Genomic DNA, 15,755 nt, shown 5'->3' with positions numbered 1-15,755 from the left:
TTTAATACTATAAAAGGATAAATCACTTTCATTCCAGAGTTGTCAATAGTATATTTGCATTTGCTTCTGATTCATGTCACAGGAAGAGATGCTGATTCTGAAATGGAAGTTGGATCTTCATTTGACAAAGCCAGCCTTTCTTCTGAAACTGTATCAGTGCTAAATCGTGAAGAATATGTCTTGGTTAACAAACAATCCAAGGATCTATCAGAAGATGAGAAATTCCAGCTGAAGGTAACACTGTCTCATCTTGCAGCTAAGTCAGAATCTACTTTTAACAAGTTTTTTTAAGTCTCCCCTGAGTGGCACGATCAGTGTTAAAATATGCTTCAGTTAATTCTAAAATAATGTCTATAATAACATAGGAAGAAAGTGTAACATTTTATTTTATTTAAAACATTTATTAGCCATCTTTCCACCTTGCAGAACTCAAGGTAGCTTACAATATAAACAGAACAAACATAAAAATATATCGGAAACATGGTTTAAAATAATATTTAATACTATAAATACATTTTTAAAACTGGCTAAATAAAGACTAAATAAAAGACTGAATAAAAGAAGTCTTCAGCTGCTTCCTGAAGATCAAGAATGAGGAGGCCAGACGCATTTTCCTGGAGAGATGGTTCCATAATCATGGAGCTGTCGCCAGACTTGCCAGACGTCTGCTGTAGCAGGGGATCCCATGTGCCCAGCCTCCACCAGACTCTGGTCTCCGCTGCCACTCACCTAGCCAGTTGGGGTAAAAGGCACTGGAAAATGGAGGAGGAGAGCCTGGAGCATGTGCACAAAGTGCACACATACTTTTGCAGCAGAAAAAGACAAGGGGGGGGGCGATTTTCTAAATATCAGCACCAAACAGTAAGTTTTGGGACGATTTTTTTAGAGAATCAGCTGTGCCAGGATATGTTGCTTGTGCATCATGCTGGAATTGATGTAGTTTTCCAGTGACACAGGAGCGCATGCATACTTTGCATGTGTGCAGTGAGTACTCACTGCCCCCCCTCCCATTCCCTGCTTCTGCCCCGCAGGATCTGACAACTCTAGCTGCCACCCAAAAAGTCTTTCTTGTGTTCTCATCAATCAAGATTCAAGATTCTTAAGTCGATGTGACAGCCACGAGGGCCTCTCCCTGTGATCTTAACTGCTGGGCAGGAACGTATGGGAGAAGATGGTCTTTCAGATACCCTGGTTCTAAGCCATGTAGGACTTTAAATGATAGAAACAATATGTTGATAGAAACAATATGTTGAATTGGGCTTGGGAGTGGATTGGCAGCTAGTGTAATTGTTGTGCTGTTGAGGTCACATGCTCCCAGTAGTTGGTGCCGACCAGCAGTGTATCTGGGGTATTCTGTCCTAGCTGCAGCTTTTAAACAGTATTAAGGGGTAGCTCCAAGTAGAGCACATTGCGGTAGGCCAGTTTAGAAGACATGAACTTCTGTGGCTCGATTTGACTGAACCAGGAATAGGAAAAGGTGATGCATCAGCTGAAGCTGGGCAAATGCACTCCACGCCACTGATGACACCTAGCTTTCTAAGCTGATTGCTGTGAAAAGCAGTACTCCCATGCTGTGAACCTGACTTTGCAAGGGGAGTGTAACCCCATCCAAGATAGGAGAGATCTTGCATCGCTAGTCAGCCTTTCTACTAACCCTGAGAACTTCTGTCTTGTCTGGACTTACTGTGGTTCAGAACATCAACAGCATCCTTGGAATTAGATGGAAAAGAAAGGTAGAGCTGGATATTATCTGCATATGGGTAATACCTCCTGACCTCTTCCAGTGGCTTCATGTAAATATTAAATAGCATGGAAGCTAAAATCAAGCTCCGCAGGGCTCCATAGATAGATGGCTATGGGACAGAGTAAGAGTCCCTCCGTTCCACCTTCTGAAAGTGACCAGCCAGGTAAGATTCGAACCACTGGTCACCCAGATAGGACTTGAACCACCAAAACATGATGCCCCTTATTCATCGCGCCAAGAGATGATTAAGTAGGGTACCATGTTTGATGGTATCAAAGGCTGCTGAGAGATCCAACATGACTATCATGGTTACACTTCCCCTGTCTATATCTCAGCAGAGGTCATCAATCAAGGCAAACAAAGCAATTTCTGTTCCAAATCCTGGACTGAAGCCAGGTTGAAATTGAACTAGAAAATCAGTCTCTTCCAAGAGCCCTTGAAACTGAAAAACAACCATCTGTTCTAACACCTTGCCCAAGAATTATAGATTGGAGGCTGGCTAGAAGTTCCTCAACATAGTAGGTCTCAGGGAAGGTTTTTTTTTTTTAGTACAGGTCACATTACTGCGACTCGTTCGTTCCTTCCAAAACTAGTACACTTGATATTGCCTGCGTGATTAGGTTCTTTTGTTATAATTTGACATAGTTTGAATGTTTAGTTGATAAAAGGTTGAGCTAGGTTATATTTATTTCATTTATACCCTGCCTTTCTGATGGGGATCCCAAGCAGCTTATATCATTCTCCTCTCCTGCATTTTATTCCCACAACTTTGTGAGGTACGTTAGTGCTGGGTAACTTTGGACTAGAGTGAGGATTTGAACCTGGGTGTCTCAGTTCCTTATCCAACACCACACTGAATAAATTAATAGACTACACATACACCTGACTGAATAACAGATCTGTAAGTGTACAGAATATTGTTGCTTACTGGTTTTATTAAAAAATATTTGTCTGTGTGTGTTTCCTCTGTACAGATATTTCCAAATGAAGCGGAACAAATGGAGAAGGCAATGGAAGAGATACTGAAGGATTCTGATAAGGGTCAGAAATGGAATACTGTTGATTGTGAACATTTGAGTGGTGATTGCAGGCAGTCACTAGAAGATATTTCTGATAATCAGCCCTCTATGCATCTTCTGCTTGATCCTTGTACCACAGGTAGTGGTTTAAATATTTTTGTTAATTATTATCTAAGGGAAAATGGAGGTGGAAGAGAGAAAATTGGGATATATGAGTTTTATTTTTCTGTAAGAGAGAATTTAACTCCCATCATATCATTTGTATTTGAACAAATTTTCTTAGTTTTGCATTTCTGTTCTCTTTGTATATTTTATTGTTATTCTTTGTGACTGAAATGAACAGCAGTGTTCATTGCAGGGAACTTCTGTATGTGTACTTGCTGTGAACTGGCCCAGTGTGAACTTTCCACTGGCTAACTTTAATTACATGAAAAAGTAGTCAGCTAACATAGGCAAAGTTGTACCCTAGAAAAAACACATAACAGTATGCTGTTAAACCTGATAAAACGGCAATACTAAAAAGAAAAAGAAAAGAAAAAACATAAAGAATAGCCCTGTGGCATCTTATATTGCAAAAGTGTATCAGATAAAAATAATTCCCCTTTTTGTTTTTCTCTAGCTTTGGAAAGAAAATCCAAACTAAGGCCACGTTAAAAAAAATACCCAGTTTTGCTTTTGAGCATCTGAAGGAAAGTTCTTTAACTCTGAAGTGACTACTATGTACTTGTCTTTGCCATTCAAAAATGTTACATGAAAATACACTTGGAAATATTAGGCATTACAGGGAGCAAAGAGGTTGTTGTGAAGGTATATTAAACTCTCTCTGTTGAGATAAAAACCTGTGTTTGAGAATCTATAGAAACCAGCACAGGCGCTCCATTGGAGTAAGCCGTGGTATTGTCCCTGTCTGCATCCCCATATCCCTCGAGCTTATTAATGTGGCCGAGATGACTTGGGTACCAATAACTGCTTCAAGGAAAGGAGGAAAACAGTGGATAACATTTGCATTGCATTCAATTTCAGAAGTTTTACCACCAGGACCCTATTCCCCTACTGTACCTTCAGAGGAAGATAGCGTATTATTTAATAAACTGATGTATCTTGGATATATGAAAGTGTCTGCTCCTCGTAGTGAATTGGAGGCATTGCGTGCCATGGCAGTATTGAAAAACTCAAGTCATTCACCATTCCCTGTAACTTTATATGTTCCAAATATTCCTGATGGCTCTGTTAGGTGAGCTATATTTATTTATTTATTCAGTAAATGTACTTACTATATTGTGCTCTCTCAACCATTCATTTCTTGCAGTGGCTTCCAACATTAGCAAAATGTTAATAACAGAAATAGTAATCATCAGTTTTAATGTGTGTGTTTCTACGCATAACACAATGTGTGTATTATATCTATGCATAATACTATGTTAACATTTCCCCATCAGGAAAGTGAGTGATACTGTCTCTTTCTGTTTCAATTTTGTGTACAATGTGCAAAAGAAACCCACCACAACTGGAGGAGTGAAGGCAGGGGGGGAAAATTATTTCTTAGATTCCTACTTTAATTTTAATTTTTTAAATTTAAGATATTGATAAACTATTCCAATGAGAGAGGGGATCTGTTAGTATATAGAATCCAACCTTTTTTTTTAAAGTAGGTTGTACACAGATGGCATATATCTTCCAAAACCTGTTCTTCCTTACATGTAAACTAAGTTTGATTTGAGTTAAAGGGCGGCTGTGCCATTTGGGTAAAAATGTAAAGTATGATTTTCTGATGAATGTTGTTTACTTTTGAGTTGCTTCTGAAGACATCTCATTAGCACATGATGAATTAAAAAAAAGTTTAAAATCTTATAAAGCGTCTTGAATAAGCTCCTTTCTTTCTTTGCTTATCAAACGTGGTAACTTTATAAAGTTCTTGCCATTTTTCCTCCTTCTTTAGAATAATTGATCAGTCCAGTAGTAAAGAAATTGCTTCTTTCCCGATCTACAAAGTCTTGTTCTGTGTCCGTGGGCAAAGTGGGACTTCGGAATTTGACTGCTTCGCATTTACTGAAAGCTTCTCTGGCACTGAAGAGTTCCAGATCCATGTCTTTTCCTGTGAAATTAAAGAGGCAGTAAGTAGAAAGCAGTATTATTTTGAACGTTTTATTGACCATATTTCAAACACTTAATAACTATTTCAGAAAACCAGGACAGAGTTGTACATTTTTTTCATCGTATTCTGTGGAGCAAAACCAAGGAAGTCTTAAGGAACCTTAGACTAAATATATTTATTGAAGCATAAACTTTCATGAGCCAAAAGCCACTTTATCAAATGAAATGAAGTGCAAATGGATGGGTGTGTAAAAAAACGAACTAAGTGGGGTTAGATGGTCATGAAATGCAAGAAACATCGTTTTTGATGTTTTTTGTGCAAAACTCAAAAGTATACAAAGATCTCTTGCAATGTTTGTTTGTTAAACACACAAAATAGTCTGCAGACTGAGTTCACTTCATGAATCTGATGAAGCAGGCTCTAGTCAACAAAGCTTCTTGTTTTTTCTGCAGCAGATTAATCAGGCTGCTCCACTGAATTTTGTGCAGAATTAATCCTTGTGTTTTAGCATCTTTGTACTTGCATATTTCTGAACTCAAAATTTCACACTATAGTTGAATCAGGGATTCTGTGACTCATAGCCTTTCAGTGTAGCATGAATTAGCCATACCAGTTTCTGTAAGTCATAGTTCCTTAGGAAATGCTGTGGTTTGGTTTGCTTGATATTTGTTAATTTTAAAGAAGTCCCTTAACCCAAATCAGCTGGTCTTATGGGATACAATACATGTATCATATGTCTGTCCTTTACAGAATAATCAAAATACAAAAATTCTGCTAAATAACTTTAGGAACTTCTAGTCATCCCTATATTTCTGAAAGTTTTGTTTGTCACTCAGTGTAGTCAACCCTACTTCTGTTTGTTCTTACTTTCATTATCAGGTGAAACATGAATGGAAACCTCTGATAACAGCTGCCTGAGTGACTGCTCTAAAACGTGTACAGGTGCTGCTCCCAGTGGATTCCAGATTAATGATCAAATCCATGCCTGCTTAGCTTCAGCAACACTATGTCTTATGGCTCCTTAAAGGCTAATGAATTTTGTTGTGGCATAAGCTTTCATGAGCCAGAGCCCACTTAATCAAAGTGCTATGTTTAGTTGGCAAAAATATGGGAACCACAAACAGTAGAAGAGCAGGGGTGGGAGTTATATTGAAGAGGGGCTAGGAGGGCAGGATGTAAATGTGTTACCTTTCATTCCAATATACAGATGAAAACAAAAGAGTAAATGATTCAGAGAGTGGGACCAGACCACCCCCAATGATTAATGAATTAGTAAAGTAGAATGAATTGAAATAATGTCTACGCAAACCTGAAAAGTGAGACAGCTAACTATCAGTCCCTATTGAGTCCAATCCTGTCAGTAAAAAATCTGTCTCTAATTTGGCAACTTCTTGCTTGAGTCTCCCCTATGAAACTCTTCTGCTGAAGTATAACATTGACAACCTTTATTCTATTTATTCTCTTGCCTGGAGACTGCCCGCTTTGGTTGGTGTAAATGGTAGAGGGGCATTGCTGTATATGATGGCATGATACGTTAGAGGATGTGGAGGCGAATGAGCTCTTGATGGTATGGATGCTGCTGCTGAGTCCTTTGATGATGTCATTTGAATAAATATGAGGACTGAGATGGTATCAGGATTTATTGCAGAGATGGTCTCTGGGTTGGATCTCCATTGCTGCTGAGTAGATGCCTGTGGGGGGGGGGCGGAACTGTTTCAAGGATAAGCCTAGCAGTTCACTAAGACTTTGTTGTTGTTCTATTTTACTTCTGTACATTGTTTTTGTTTGTTTGTTTGTTTGGTTTTTTTTAAAAAATAAAAAAAATTGTTAAAAAAAAAAGGATAAGCCTAGCCCCCTCCTCCTGGCCTGTGAGAGTGAAGACTTATTTTCTAGGTGATGTTGTAAATCCCTGATGTTCTGTGAGATGTAGATAACAGCCAGTTTTGTTGTTCTTCTGTCAACTGTATCCTATAGAAGTTGACTCCAGAGTACTAGTCTAACTTTGCCAGTCTGGTACTATAGTTTTAGGAGTGTGTTTGTAAGGGCTCTGGTTACCTCTACAGGAAGCTCTTCTTTAGTAGGCTGAAAAGTTCCTTACTGGGGTTTGAAGATAGAGGCCTGTAAAAAAGGGTGTTGGAGAGCTGCCTTTCATTGTCCAGTTTGGAATTTATTTATGACCACTACAGTGCTGCTTCTGTCAGCCTCTTTCACAATCATCTTGGCTTCTAACAGGTGGCAGCCCATAGCTGGCTCAAGCATTAGTGCAACATGACCTCAATTCCTAATGACTAGACTTCCTAATGTCAATAGAGAGATGGACATATTGGTCCTTTTTTTCTCTTTCTTCTCCCCTCCTTCACTTCTGAGGTTATGTAGTGGTGGTTTTTCCTTGGTTTGGATCTGGGTGGCATAGGGAGGCAGATGAAAATGTTGTTCTGAGGGCTTGTGTGGCTCTCAGGACACTGACCTTTACATAGGAGGGTCACACAGCAGTTGCCTGTTCTTGGTCACTTCCTTTTGTTTTGCTCATTCCTTGGTGCAAAAGGTTTCTTCTTTATCAGCCTTTCAGAAGGCTTGCAACACTGTACTGTGCTGGAGGCCTTTTTCTTCAAGGCTTTCAGGTGTTTCCATTTTGATGATCAGGCATAGTATTTTTGACCAATATTTGTTTTAACTTTGGTTGATTGTATTTCAATATATTTTTAATGAAAACTTCTCTGAAGTATTTGGGAGGGAAGGATAAAAGCTTTTCAAAAATCTCATCCTAGGTACAAGCAAGTTATGTGACCCTAAGTAGGTCGCCTTCTTTCAGATGCAGTCTCCATTTTAAACACTTTAGAAAACATGTATAAGTAGTACTTTTAGGCATTAGTCAATTGGTCCTCCTTCCTAGAATTGTCCTTGGCACCAGATGGGTGCAGAATTCAGAACTGCTGAGCTGTAATGCTTCTCACACATTCAACAATCTACGGATAGATTCAGGCTGTGATCATCAGTTTTACTCCACCTGGACAGGGTCCCCCTGGAAAAATTTCATTTTCAATTCAGCATCTTGTGTTACCTACCCTTACAGTGGAGAAAACATTGTTTTTTTTCTCCCTTGGTTTATATTTTCTGTGATATTAGATATTTTCTCTTCAAAATAATAGATTAGCTTCTCTTCCTAAAGGATAAGAACTTGTTCACTACAAAGGCTTTTCTGTTTGAAGGCAACTCTGCAATGAGTTTTTATGATTCACCTAACTTTGGAAGCTAACAGTCTTCAACCTATGTCCTTCAAAAATCTAAAATTTTGTTAATTTACTTGATTCTTAAGAAACATTGTGATATGACAGTGGAGCAGAAAAATGTAACTGGCGTAGTTCTCTCCAAAGAGGTTTGTGGGATTGCTTAATCTGTCCAGCATTTTGTGACCAGGTCTAGCCTCCTGTAATTGAAAGATATGTTTTTTGCTTCCTATTACTTGCTAGGAAGGGAAGAACTATTAAAAGAGGTTATTATATCCTTTCTTTAACAAGTAAGAGGTTTTCTGTGAGTGAAGATAATTTTACTTATTAGTAGTATAGAATGATCACTTGCACTAATATATCACAACTGTACGTTTACCCTTTGATTCATACAATTATTTGGTTTCTCTTCCCCTCTTCTCCCCCCTCCCCTCCGGAACCCTGAATCCAATTTTAGGTCAGCAGAATTTTATATAGCTTCTCAACAGCATTCAAACGTTCCTCCAAACAAGCATCAGATCATGTAAAGGATACTATTTTTCCAACTCCAGACAGTGATATATTCACTTTCAGTGTTTCTTTGGAAGTGAGAGAAGATGATGGTAAAGGAAACTTCAGGTAATTTGTTTACGTTTTTATCTTGCCCCTTTTCCAGGGAACTTGGGTGGAGTACATAGTTCTGTGTTCTTCAAACCACCCTGTGAGGTAGGTTAGGGTGAGAGAATGACTGGGCCAACATTACCCAGCAAGCCTCATGGCAGAGTGAGGATTTGTACTTGGGTCTCTGAGATTCTCAATCTGACGTTCAACCTTCTACGCCATGCTGGCCATCACTGGTAAATGGAAAGAGTGATCAGTAGTGGTCGTATTAATAATGCAATGTCTGAAATAGTTATACTTTTTTTTTTTTTTAGAAGGTGCTCAGAGAAGCATGTATCATGTTCTCAGCCAGTCTCATGTCAGTTTTATATTCAGTCTGTTCTCCAGGTCCCAATTTAATTGTTAGAGGTTCAAGAGCATACAATAAACAAAATAATTATGTAGTTTGGTCTATTATAGTAAAAAATTGAGAATCCTTCTTCATCTTTCAGTTCTTCTCTAAAAAGCTTTACAAATCAGCATCAAGCCAGCCTTTTAATTCTGGTTGTTCCTCATTACTTTGTGGTACACCAATAGCTCAGTTTTGTCAACAGAATATTATTTACCTGTACGATCTAGGCTTTCCTTTACTGATTTTGACATTTGTGTTCAGTTTTTTTCCTGAAGCTAATGGATTTGAACTTTCACTAGTAATTTTTGCCAGGATTTGCTACTTCCTTGTCTGTGAAGGTACTAAAATGTACATACTAACAGGATCTCATTTTTACAATGTTTTTAGCCCAGTGCCAAAGGACAGAGAGAAATTGTTCTTCAAATTAAAGCAGGGAGTTGAGAAGAAAGTTGTGATCACTTTGCAGCAGATCTCCAACAAAGAATTAGCCATTGAAAGGTAATGGTGGAAAGTACTGAATGGAAATATGACTGTGCTTTGTATCTTCAGTGCTCTTTTAGGTATTTGTATCACAGCAAAACTAACAGGACTGCATGCCTGCACCTTCGTTGTCTTTTGGAGAACTATGCCATGTCTTAGGTTTCTGTGTCACTGCTATGCTTGTTGGGTTAATTGAACAAAAATGTTGGACAGGCTAGCTCCTGATTTGCCAGAGAGGGGATGTTACTTGGCTTGCTTAACTGTTACTCCAAGTAGCAACTGACCATACAGTTTGGGCTAGCATGTTTCCTTATGATACTGTGCAGGCCTATACATAGTGGAGCGTTAAAAAGAAGTGCTTGGATTGAGGTGCTAGTTGTTCTCAAAAAGAGGAGAAGTGTATGGGAGAGGCTGATCTGTGTGAATCTGAAGTAGCCTGTGGGTTGCTGCTTGTAACAGAGATGTAGCAGAAGGTCACCCTTAGACAATGCAGTTGTGGATGTAAGGAAAGTCTGGAGTGTAGGAGAAAGTGATGCAATAACAGCTTGGCACCTTCCCTTTTTACCACAGAGGTTCTTGCTCACTCTTTCCTTTGCAGTATATATACTGAGCTGGATCCTGTACTTAGATCAATGACAGAGATAAGTTCGCCTCCCTACATGGTATTGCTGCGGGAGGGGGGGGCCTCCAGAGCAGGGTGTTATGTGGCACTCAATAAGAAGAGGGATTAGGGGACTCAATAAGAAGAGGGATTTAGGAGGAATCACCCCTACCTCTTTCTTCCACAAACAGAGAGAACTTCTTCCACAAGAGGGAGGCAGGGAGGATGATAACTTTCAGTTAGAGACTAACCTGCCCCAAATTACCCAGTGAGTTTCATGGCAACATCCAGGCCAGTGTTTGGCAGTTTAGAAAGCTCTTATGTTGTGATTCAATGTTGTGTGCGCTGTGTTAGAATGCCATCCTTGAATGTTTAGTGATGATCAATAAGATAGAAGTAAATAAACATAATTGAACAATATGCTGTGGGGAAATGGAGGGCTTGATACAGAATTTTACATGACCCTTATTCTGTTAATGGTAGACATTAAAGACTGAAATGTTCATTCCTCCCAAATGTTGTCCTTTCCCTTTTGTGGTAGAGTATCTGAGTCTTGCCCTTGCCTTCTTGATTTCTATAATTATATTAAATAATACATAGGGATGATGTAGGCAAATTAAAGGAGGATTTTTTTTTACTCATCAGAGAACTAACACGGCCAACTTTTTTTTAATTGGGAAAAACTAATATTCATATATGAATATTATGGTAAGCATGATTAGACATAATAGCTAGGTTGGCTCCCAAGGATCAGTTCTGTTGAAATAGCGGAGCCTTCTTTTGGCACAATGCAACTTCCACTGGCGGAACACACCTGTTCTGCTGAAGCAAGCCCCCCTTTATTGAAGGAACGGTACATGGTTGGTGGAATGGGACCTTTGGATACAGCGTGTATCATTAACAACTATTAAAAGATGTGTATTGCCTCCATATTGCATTTGTTTTTAAAATACTATTACATTTTTTACTTGAATTTGGAGTAGTGCTTAATAGTTTTGGATGAGTCCTGAAGTCCCGAGTTTTAAATCCGTGGTCAGACTGAAGCTCACTGGATGATCATACACTAGTTCGTTCAGTGTAACCTACCTCACAGGGTTCTTAAGAAGATAAACTGGAGGGGAGGAGAACCATGTTCTCTGAGCATTTTGAAGGAAGAGCAGGATAAAAATTCAGTTTCTGGATAATAAGAAATTGTATAGTCAGATATCTTTTGCCCACTTTTCCTCCAACTCTGGCTATTGATTTGGCTTCATTCAGCTATTGGATTGACCTATCAGTACTGGGGCAGTAAGTAACACAAATTGGATCAATTTCTTCTGTATAGCATTCTCTTTAATGATTTTTTAATAACATGGTAAGAGGTTTAAAATCCAATCTTTTAACGGGAAGTTTCAGGTAAGTAGCAGTGTTGGTCTTCAGTAGAACAGCAGGTCCAGCGGCATCTTAAGAGACCAACAAGATTTCCAGGGTGCAAGCTTTTGAGAGTCAAAGCTCCCTTCTTCAGGTACAGTATCTGAAGAAGGGAGCTTTGACCCTTGAACGCTTATACCCTGAAAATCTTGTTGGTCCAAGGTGTCGCAGAATTCCAATCCTGCTTATGAATAGGAAGTTATATTTAAAAAGCAACTCCACCAGATGGCAGCCTTCTCATAAGATTTTAAATAGGGCTTCAGCAGAAAGATGAGCAAGTTCTTTAATATGGTGGTATTTTCTAGGGTCTCTGTATGTTTGCACATTACTTCTGAGCATATACAGAAACAACTTTTGAATGTCTTCAAGCTTTAGCCAGAGAACTAGTACTCAAACCCTTTTATCTGAGGACGACTTTTTCCTCTCTATGCATGCCTTCTGACCACCATGTTAGAAGCAAGCATCTCTGTGAGTGGTGTCTTTACAACTTTCTCTCCAGGATTGTTAGTCTCTTTTTCCCTGTTTTGCTTAGTAATAGGAGGACCTTGGTCCTTGTTTTATTCCCTTAAGTATTTTTATTTTTTCCTTTGGCTTGTAGAAGCCAGAGGGAGCTCTCCTTTAGAATATTCTCTTCATCTTTAGCCTCCCTTTCCCTGTTTTTAATTTAGAGTTCCAATTCTGTGTTAGAAGTAGGCATTTATTCTCATTTTATTCCCACGTGTTTTTTTTCAACCTGACAAAGATGGTGCTGTTTTCATTTTAAAATGAACAAATGAGCTTGAGGTTATCACATATCTTGTCTCACATGTAATGCCAGAGCAGTCATTTATGCCTCCCTCATGTACAGTTTTCTTCTTTGGTGCTGATGTCTGTTTGCCTCAGCCTGATTCTGTACCTTCTTCATCTTGTTGTGCTGTTGTCAGCTCCCATGGCTTCTGACTGGCCACTGGAGATCCAGTTGGGTGGGTAGATTAAAATTGTTGTTTCGGTAGCAGCTGCCACAATAATGTTGGTTTTAGTCTCTCTCACTCCTTTTTCCCTGTGTATTTTTTAAAGTATCCTCTTTTCCTCTGCACTTGGGCTTTCTTTGTGTTTCCTCTGCCTCCTGCTGCAGCAGTCATTTTGTGGTTGGCTTTACCCCCTGAATCAGAATTCCAAAGGTATCCACAGACTCAAAAAAAGTTGGGGACCTCTGTACTAAATTATGTTGATAACACCAGTATCATTTTATACTGTGTGGTTCTCCTGTCGATATGGAAAATGGTGTTAAGATGTTTATAAAACTGAAGTTCCTTTTAAAATTACCTTATTTGTGTTTACTTTCTAAAAATCATTTGCAGATGTTTTGGGATGCTGCTAAGTCCAGGGCGAAATGTCAAAAATAGTGACATGCATCTGCTTGATATGGTAAGAATCCACTTGTACAACTAGTAGAGACGGGTAGAGGGAGGGATACAGTTCATTTATCTTTTCAAAGAGCACTGTGGGTATCCATGATATTGTCTTGCAAAATCCACCTGAAGTTACATAACAACTCTTGAAATATGGAATGGAAATCTATCTCTGAAATACTGTATGTATTACTAAGTATGTAAAGCATAGTAAGTTCTGAAATTTGTCTTCCAATAGGCTGCTTTTTTCTGGGATATGTCCCAGTAACAGCTAATGCATTTATGCTTACATCCTTTGTGGAGTCCTTATTTAATGCTTTGCTTTTATATTTTTACTGCATAAAAGTGAGTGCATTATTGAAGTGGCTTTTCCCACAGTGATCCAAAGGGAAGCCTGGACTGCATGTAAACATTTGTTTGATGTGTATCAGAAGGTTCTTCAGGTCTGAAAGTTTTTCAGATACATGATTGGAAATTTCAGATTTAGTCCTGAAGAAGCTAATGTTTGTGTTCTCAGGAATGTATGGGGAAAAGCAATGATGGAAAAGCGTATGTTATTACTGGAATGTGGAATCCTAATGCACCTACCTTTCTAGTCCTGAATGAAGAAACACCTAAGGGTAATTGTGTTCAAAATTCTGTTAATTTACTTGGTACTTTTATTTATCTAACCCTAGATGACCATTGGTGAATTAAAAATCTAGTGTACCTTACTTCTAGGCAGGATTTCCCATGTTCTAGGTAAGGCGGCAACATACGTAATATATGTGGAAGAACTTGATCACAAATAGAACAAATCCTCCTCACCGGGGTATGATTAAAAAAAGGACATTTATGTAGGGGGAAAGGACTCAGGAGGGAAGGGAAGGGAAAAAAGGGGTAGTGATCAGAGACTTTAACCTCTGATCACTACCTCTTAAGGGAGAGGTATGTTTCAGATATTGTGTAAACCCTTTCTGGGAGGTAGAAGTACGAGTACTAGGGATTTAAAGAACCGTAAGCACCAAGAGCGGATAGGGATATGAAATACTATGGTCCAGAGTTGGCCGAGAAGAACAATTTGAACTCTGACAAGATGGCAAATGAAACAGTTTAAAGGTTATAGTCTAAAAAGCATTTTTAACATTTACCTACAAAGTGTTACTTAGTTGCCTTTATGTTACAGTATTTAATCTTCAATTCCTCTGTGTAAAATTGAACTTGCTTTTTTTGTGCAATAGATAAATGTGTGTACATGACTGTGGCAGTGGATATGGTTGTCACAGAAGTGATAGAGCCTGTTCGTTTTCTGCTGGAGACGCTTGTACGTGTGTATCCTGCCAACGAACGCTTTTGGTATTTCAGCAGAAAAACATACACAGAAACCTTTTACATGAAATTGAAACAGGTAATACTTTTCCTGTTAAATTGTGGGGGGAGCTTATTAAGACAATTCTGAATCATACTTCACAGTCTAAGCATTTATTTCTATATATGCTGCTTAAACAATGTGCAATAGATAGTGTGTAAATAAGGGGTCACTACCTAGAGGCACTTGGCCAAATGTGGCTACTTGGGGAATATCTCTTGGTCTTTATTTGCCAGCCTAGAGGGAAAAAAGGGGATGCAGAGTGAGTGATAACTTTTGCTTTAGGACTTGTTGATAGGCTTCTTTGAGGGAGGGTTGAGTTGCTGATTTGGTAGTTCTGCAGTCCTATGACTATATGATGAATCAAAGATTTTAATTCATCTTTGGCCCACCAGTCCTTCTTCAAAATGGCTTTGTAGCAAAGATGGGGTGTAAACTGTAGAAATAAAATGCTGCAAACTGGCCAGTGGTGTGTCATATTGCTTGACATTTTAAGGATTCTCATGCTTTGGCACGTTTCTCCAAACAACCTTGAATTATCACGTTGATAGATCTAGTGTTGTGGTTAGAATGACACAACACAGGGAGAGAGAATAAAAAATAAGCACCCTTTCCAAATTGCATTGCTTACCTAACTGCAAACCTTAGCACTATAGAGTAGAGCTGGATCTTAACACTTCTGCACTACTGAGGAAGGAATTGCCCAGTTATTTGGCTTTTTACCTCCACAGTTCCTAAGTTGTTTGTAAAACTAAATGCAGTAGTGTTAGTTTAATAACTAATTAGGATTAACTTTGTTCTGAAAAGATCTAAAACTCTAAATTTGTATAGCCCCAGTTCTGTGCCAATGAAAATGGAGTTCTCTGATCTGGAAATTATATAAATTGGTATGTTCTATTTCTGTGCTCCATATGCATATATTCTGCTGCTCATTGGAGAGTATCCTACACAAGCATTGCAGCCAGTTGTGAGAAACCCTTTTTAGCTCTGTACACTACTCAACTCTCTGAAAATTCACCAGTCATTATCATTTTCAAGCCTGTTTTTGCATCCCTAAGGATGGAAGACTTTAAACTCAAATTCTAAGAATGATGGATTCAATAATTACTATTTTCTATGTTTTTCTTATATTACAGAATGCACATAGCATTCTTGACTTTGGAGATTGCTCTTTCTACAACTTTCCTTATCTGTGCCTCTTGAGTTTGTTTTCTGAATTGAGAGGCATTGTCTGATTAAACATTTTTCCTTCATGAGAATAAGCTGTGGTAAAGATCTTGTATGCCTTGATACTACACTTCCTGAATCGTGGCTTATAGACTCCCCCCCCCCCTTATGTTGGTATTTGAAAGAATCAGATGATTTTGTTAAATATTCTCCTTTTGCTGATAGAGCTAAACTCCAGAAAATTACACTGCATGCCATATAAGAGATTCCATTTTTCATGTT

The 15,755-nt window shown here is 38.6% G+C and overlaps 1 protein-coding gene across 10 annotated transcripts in view; it reads left to right on the top strand.

Moving 5' to 3' along the window:
• Positions 1-15,755, top strand: part of RABGAP1L (RAB GTPase activating protein 1 like) — a 225,614-nt gene that overhangs the window by 21,324 nt on the left and 188,535 nt on the right. For 9 of the 10 annotated variants that reach the window (XM_054979085.1, XM_054979079.1, XM_054979081.1 and 6 more), the window contains 9 exons: positions 83-234; positions 2,719-2,902; positions 3,787-3,997; positions 4,703-4,877; positions 8,543-8,703; positions 9,464-9,574; positions 12,908-12,974; positions 13,476-13,578; positions 14,179-14,345. In XM_054979085.1, coding sequence (XP_054835060.1) covers positions 103-234; positions 2,719-2,902; positions 3,787-3,997; positions 4,703-4,877; positions 8,543-8,703; positions 9,464-9,574; positions 12,908-12,974; positions 13,476-13,578; positions 14,179-14,345 — 1,311 coding nt within the window. In that variant the 5' untranslated portion in view covers positions 83-102. Of the gene's footprint in view, positions 1-82; positions 235-2,718; positions 2,903-3,786; positions 3,998-4,702; positions 4,878-8,542; positions 8,704-9,463; positions 9,575-12,907; positions 12,975-13,475; positions 13,579-14,178; positions 14,346-15,755 lie in introns of those variants that run through there. The other variant, XM_054979087.1, reaches the window with a different exon arrangement.

Source organism: Eublepharis macularius, chromosome 5 (assembly GCF_028583425.1).
Source record: "Eublepharis macularius isolate TG4126 chromosome 5, MPM_Emac_v1.0, whole genome shotgun sequence".
Taxonomy (NCBI): Eukaryota; Metazoa; Chordata; class Lepidosauria; order Squamata; family Eublepharidae; genus Eublepharis; species Eublepharis macularius.
The sequence above is the reverse complement of the archived record's forward strand: the minus strand, read 5'-3'. Positions and strand labels throughout refer to the sequence as shown.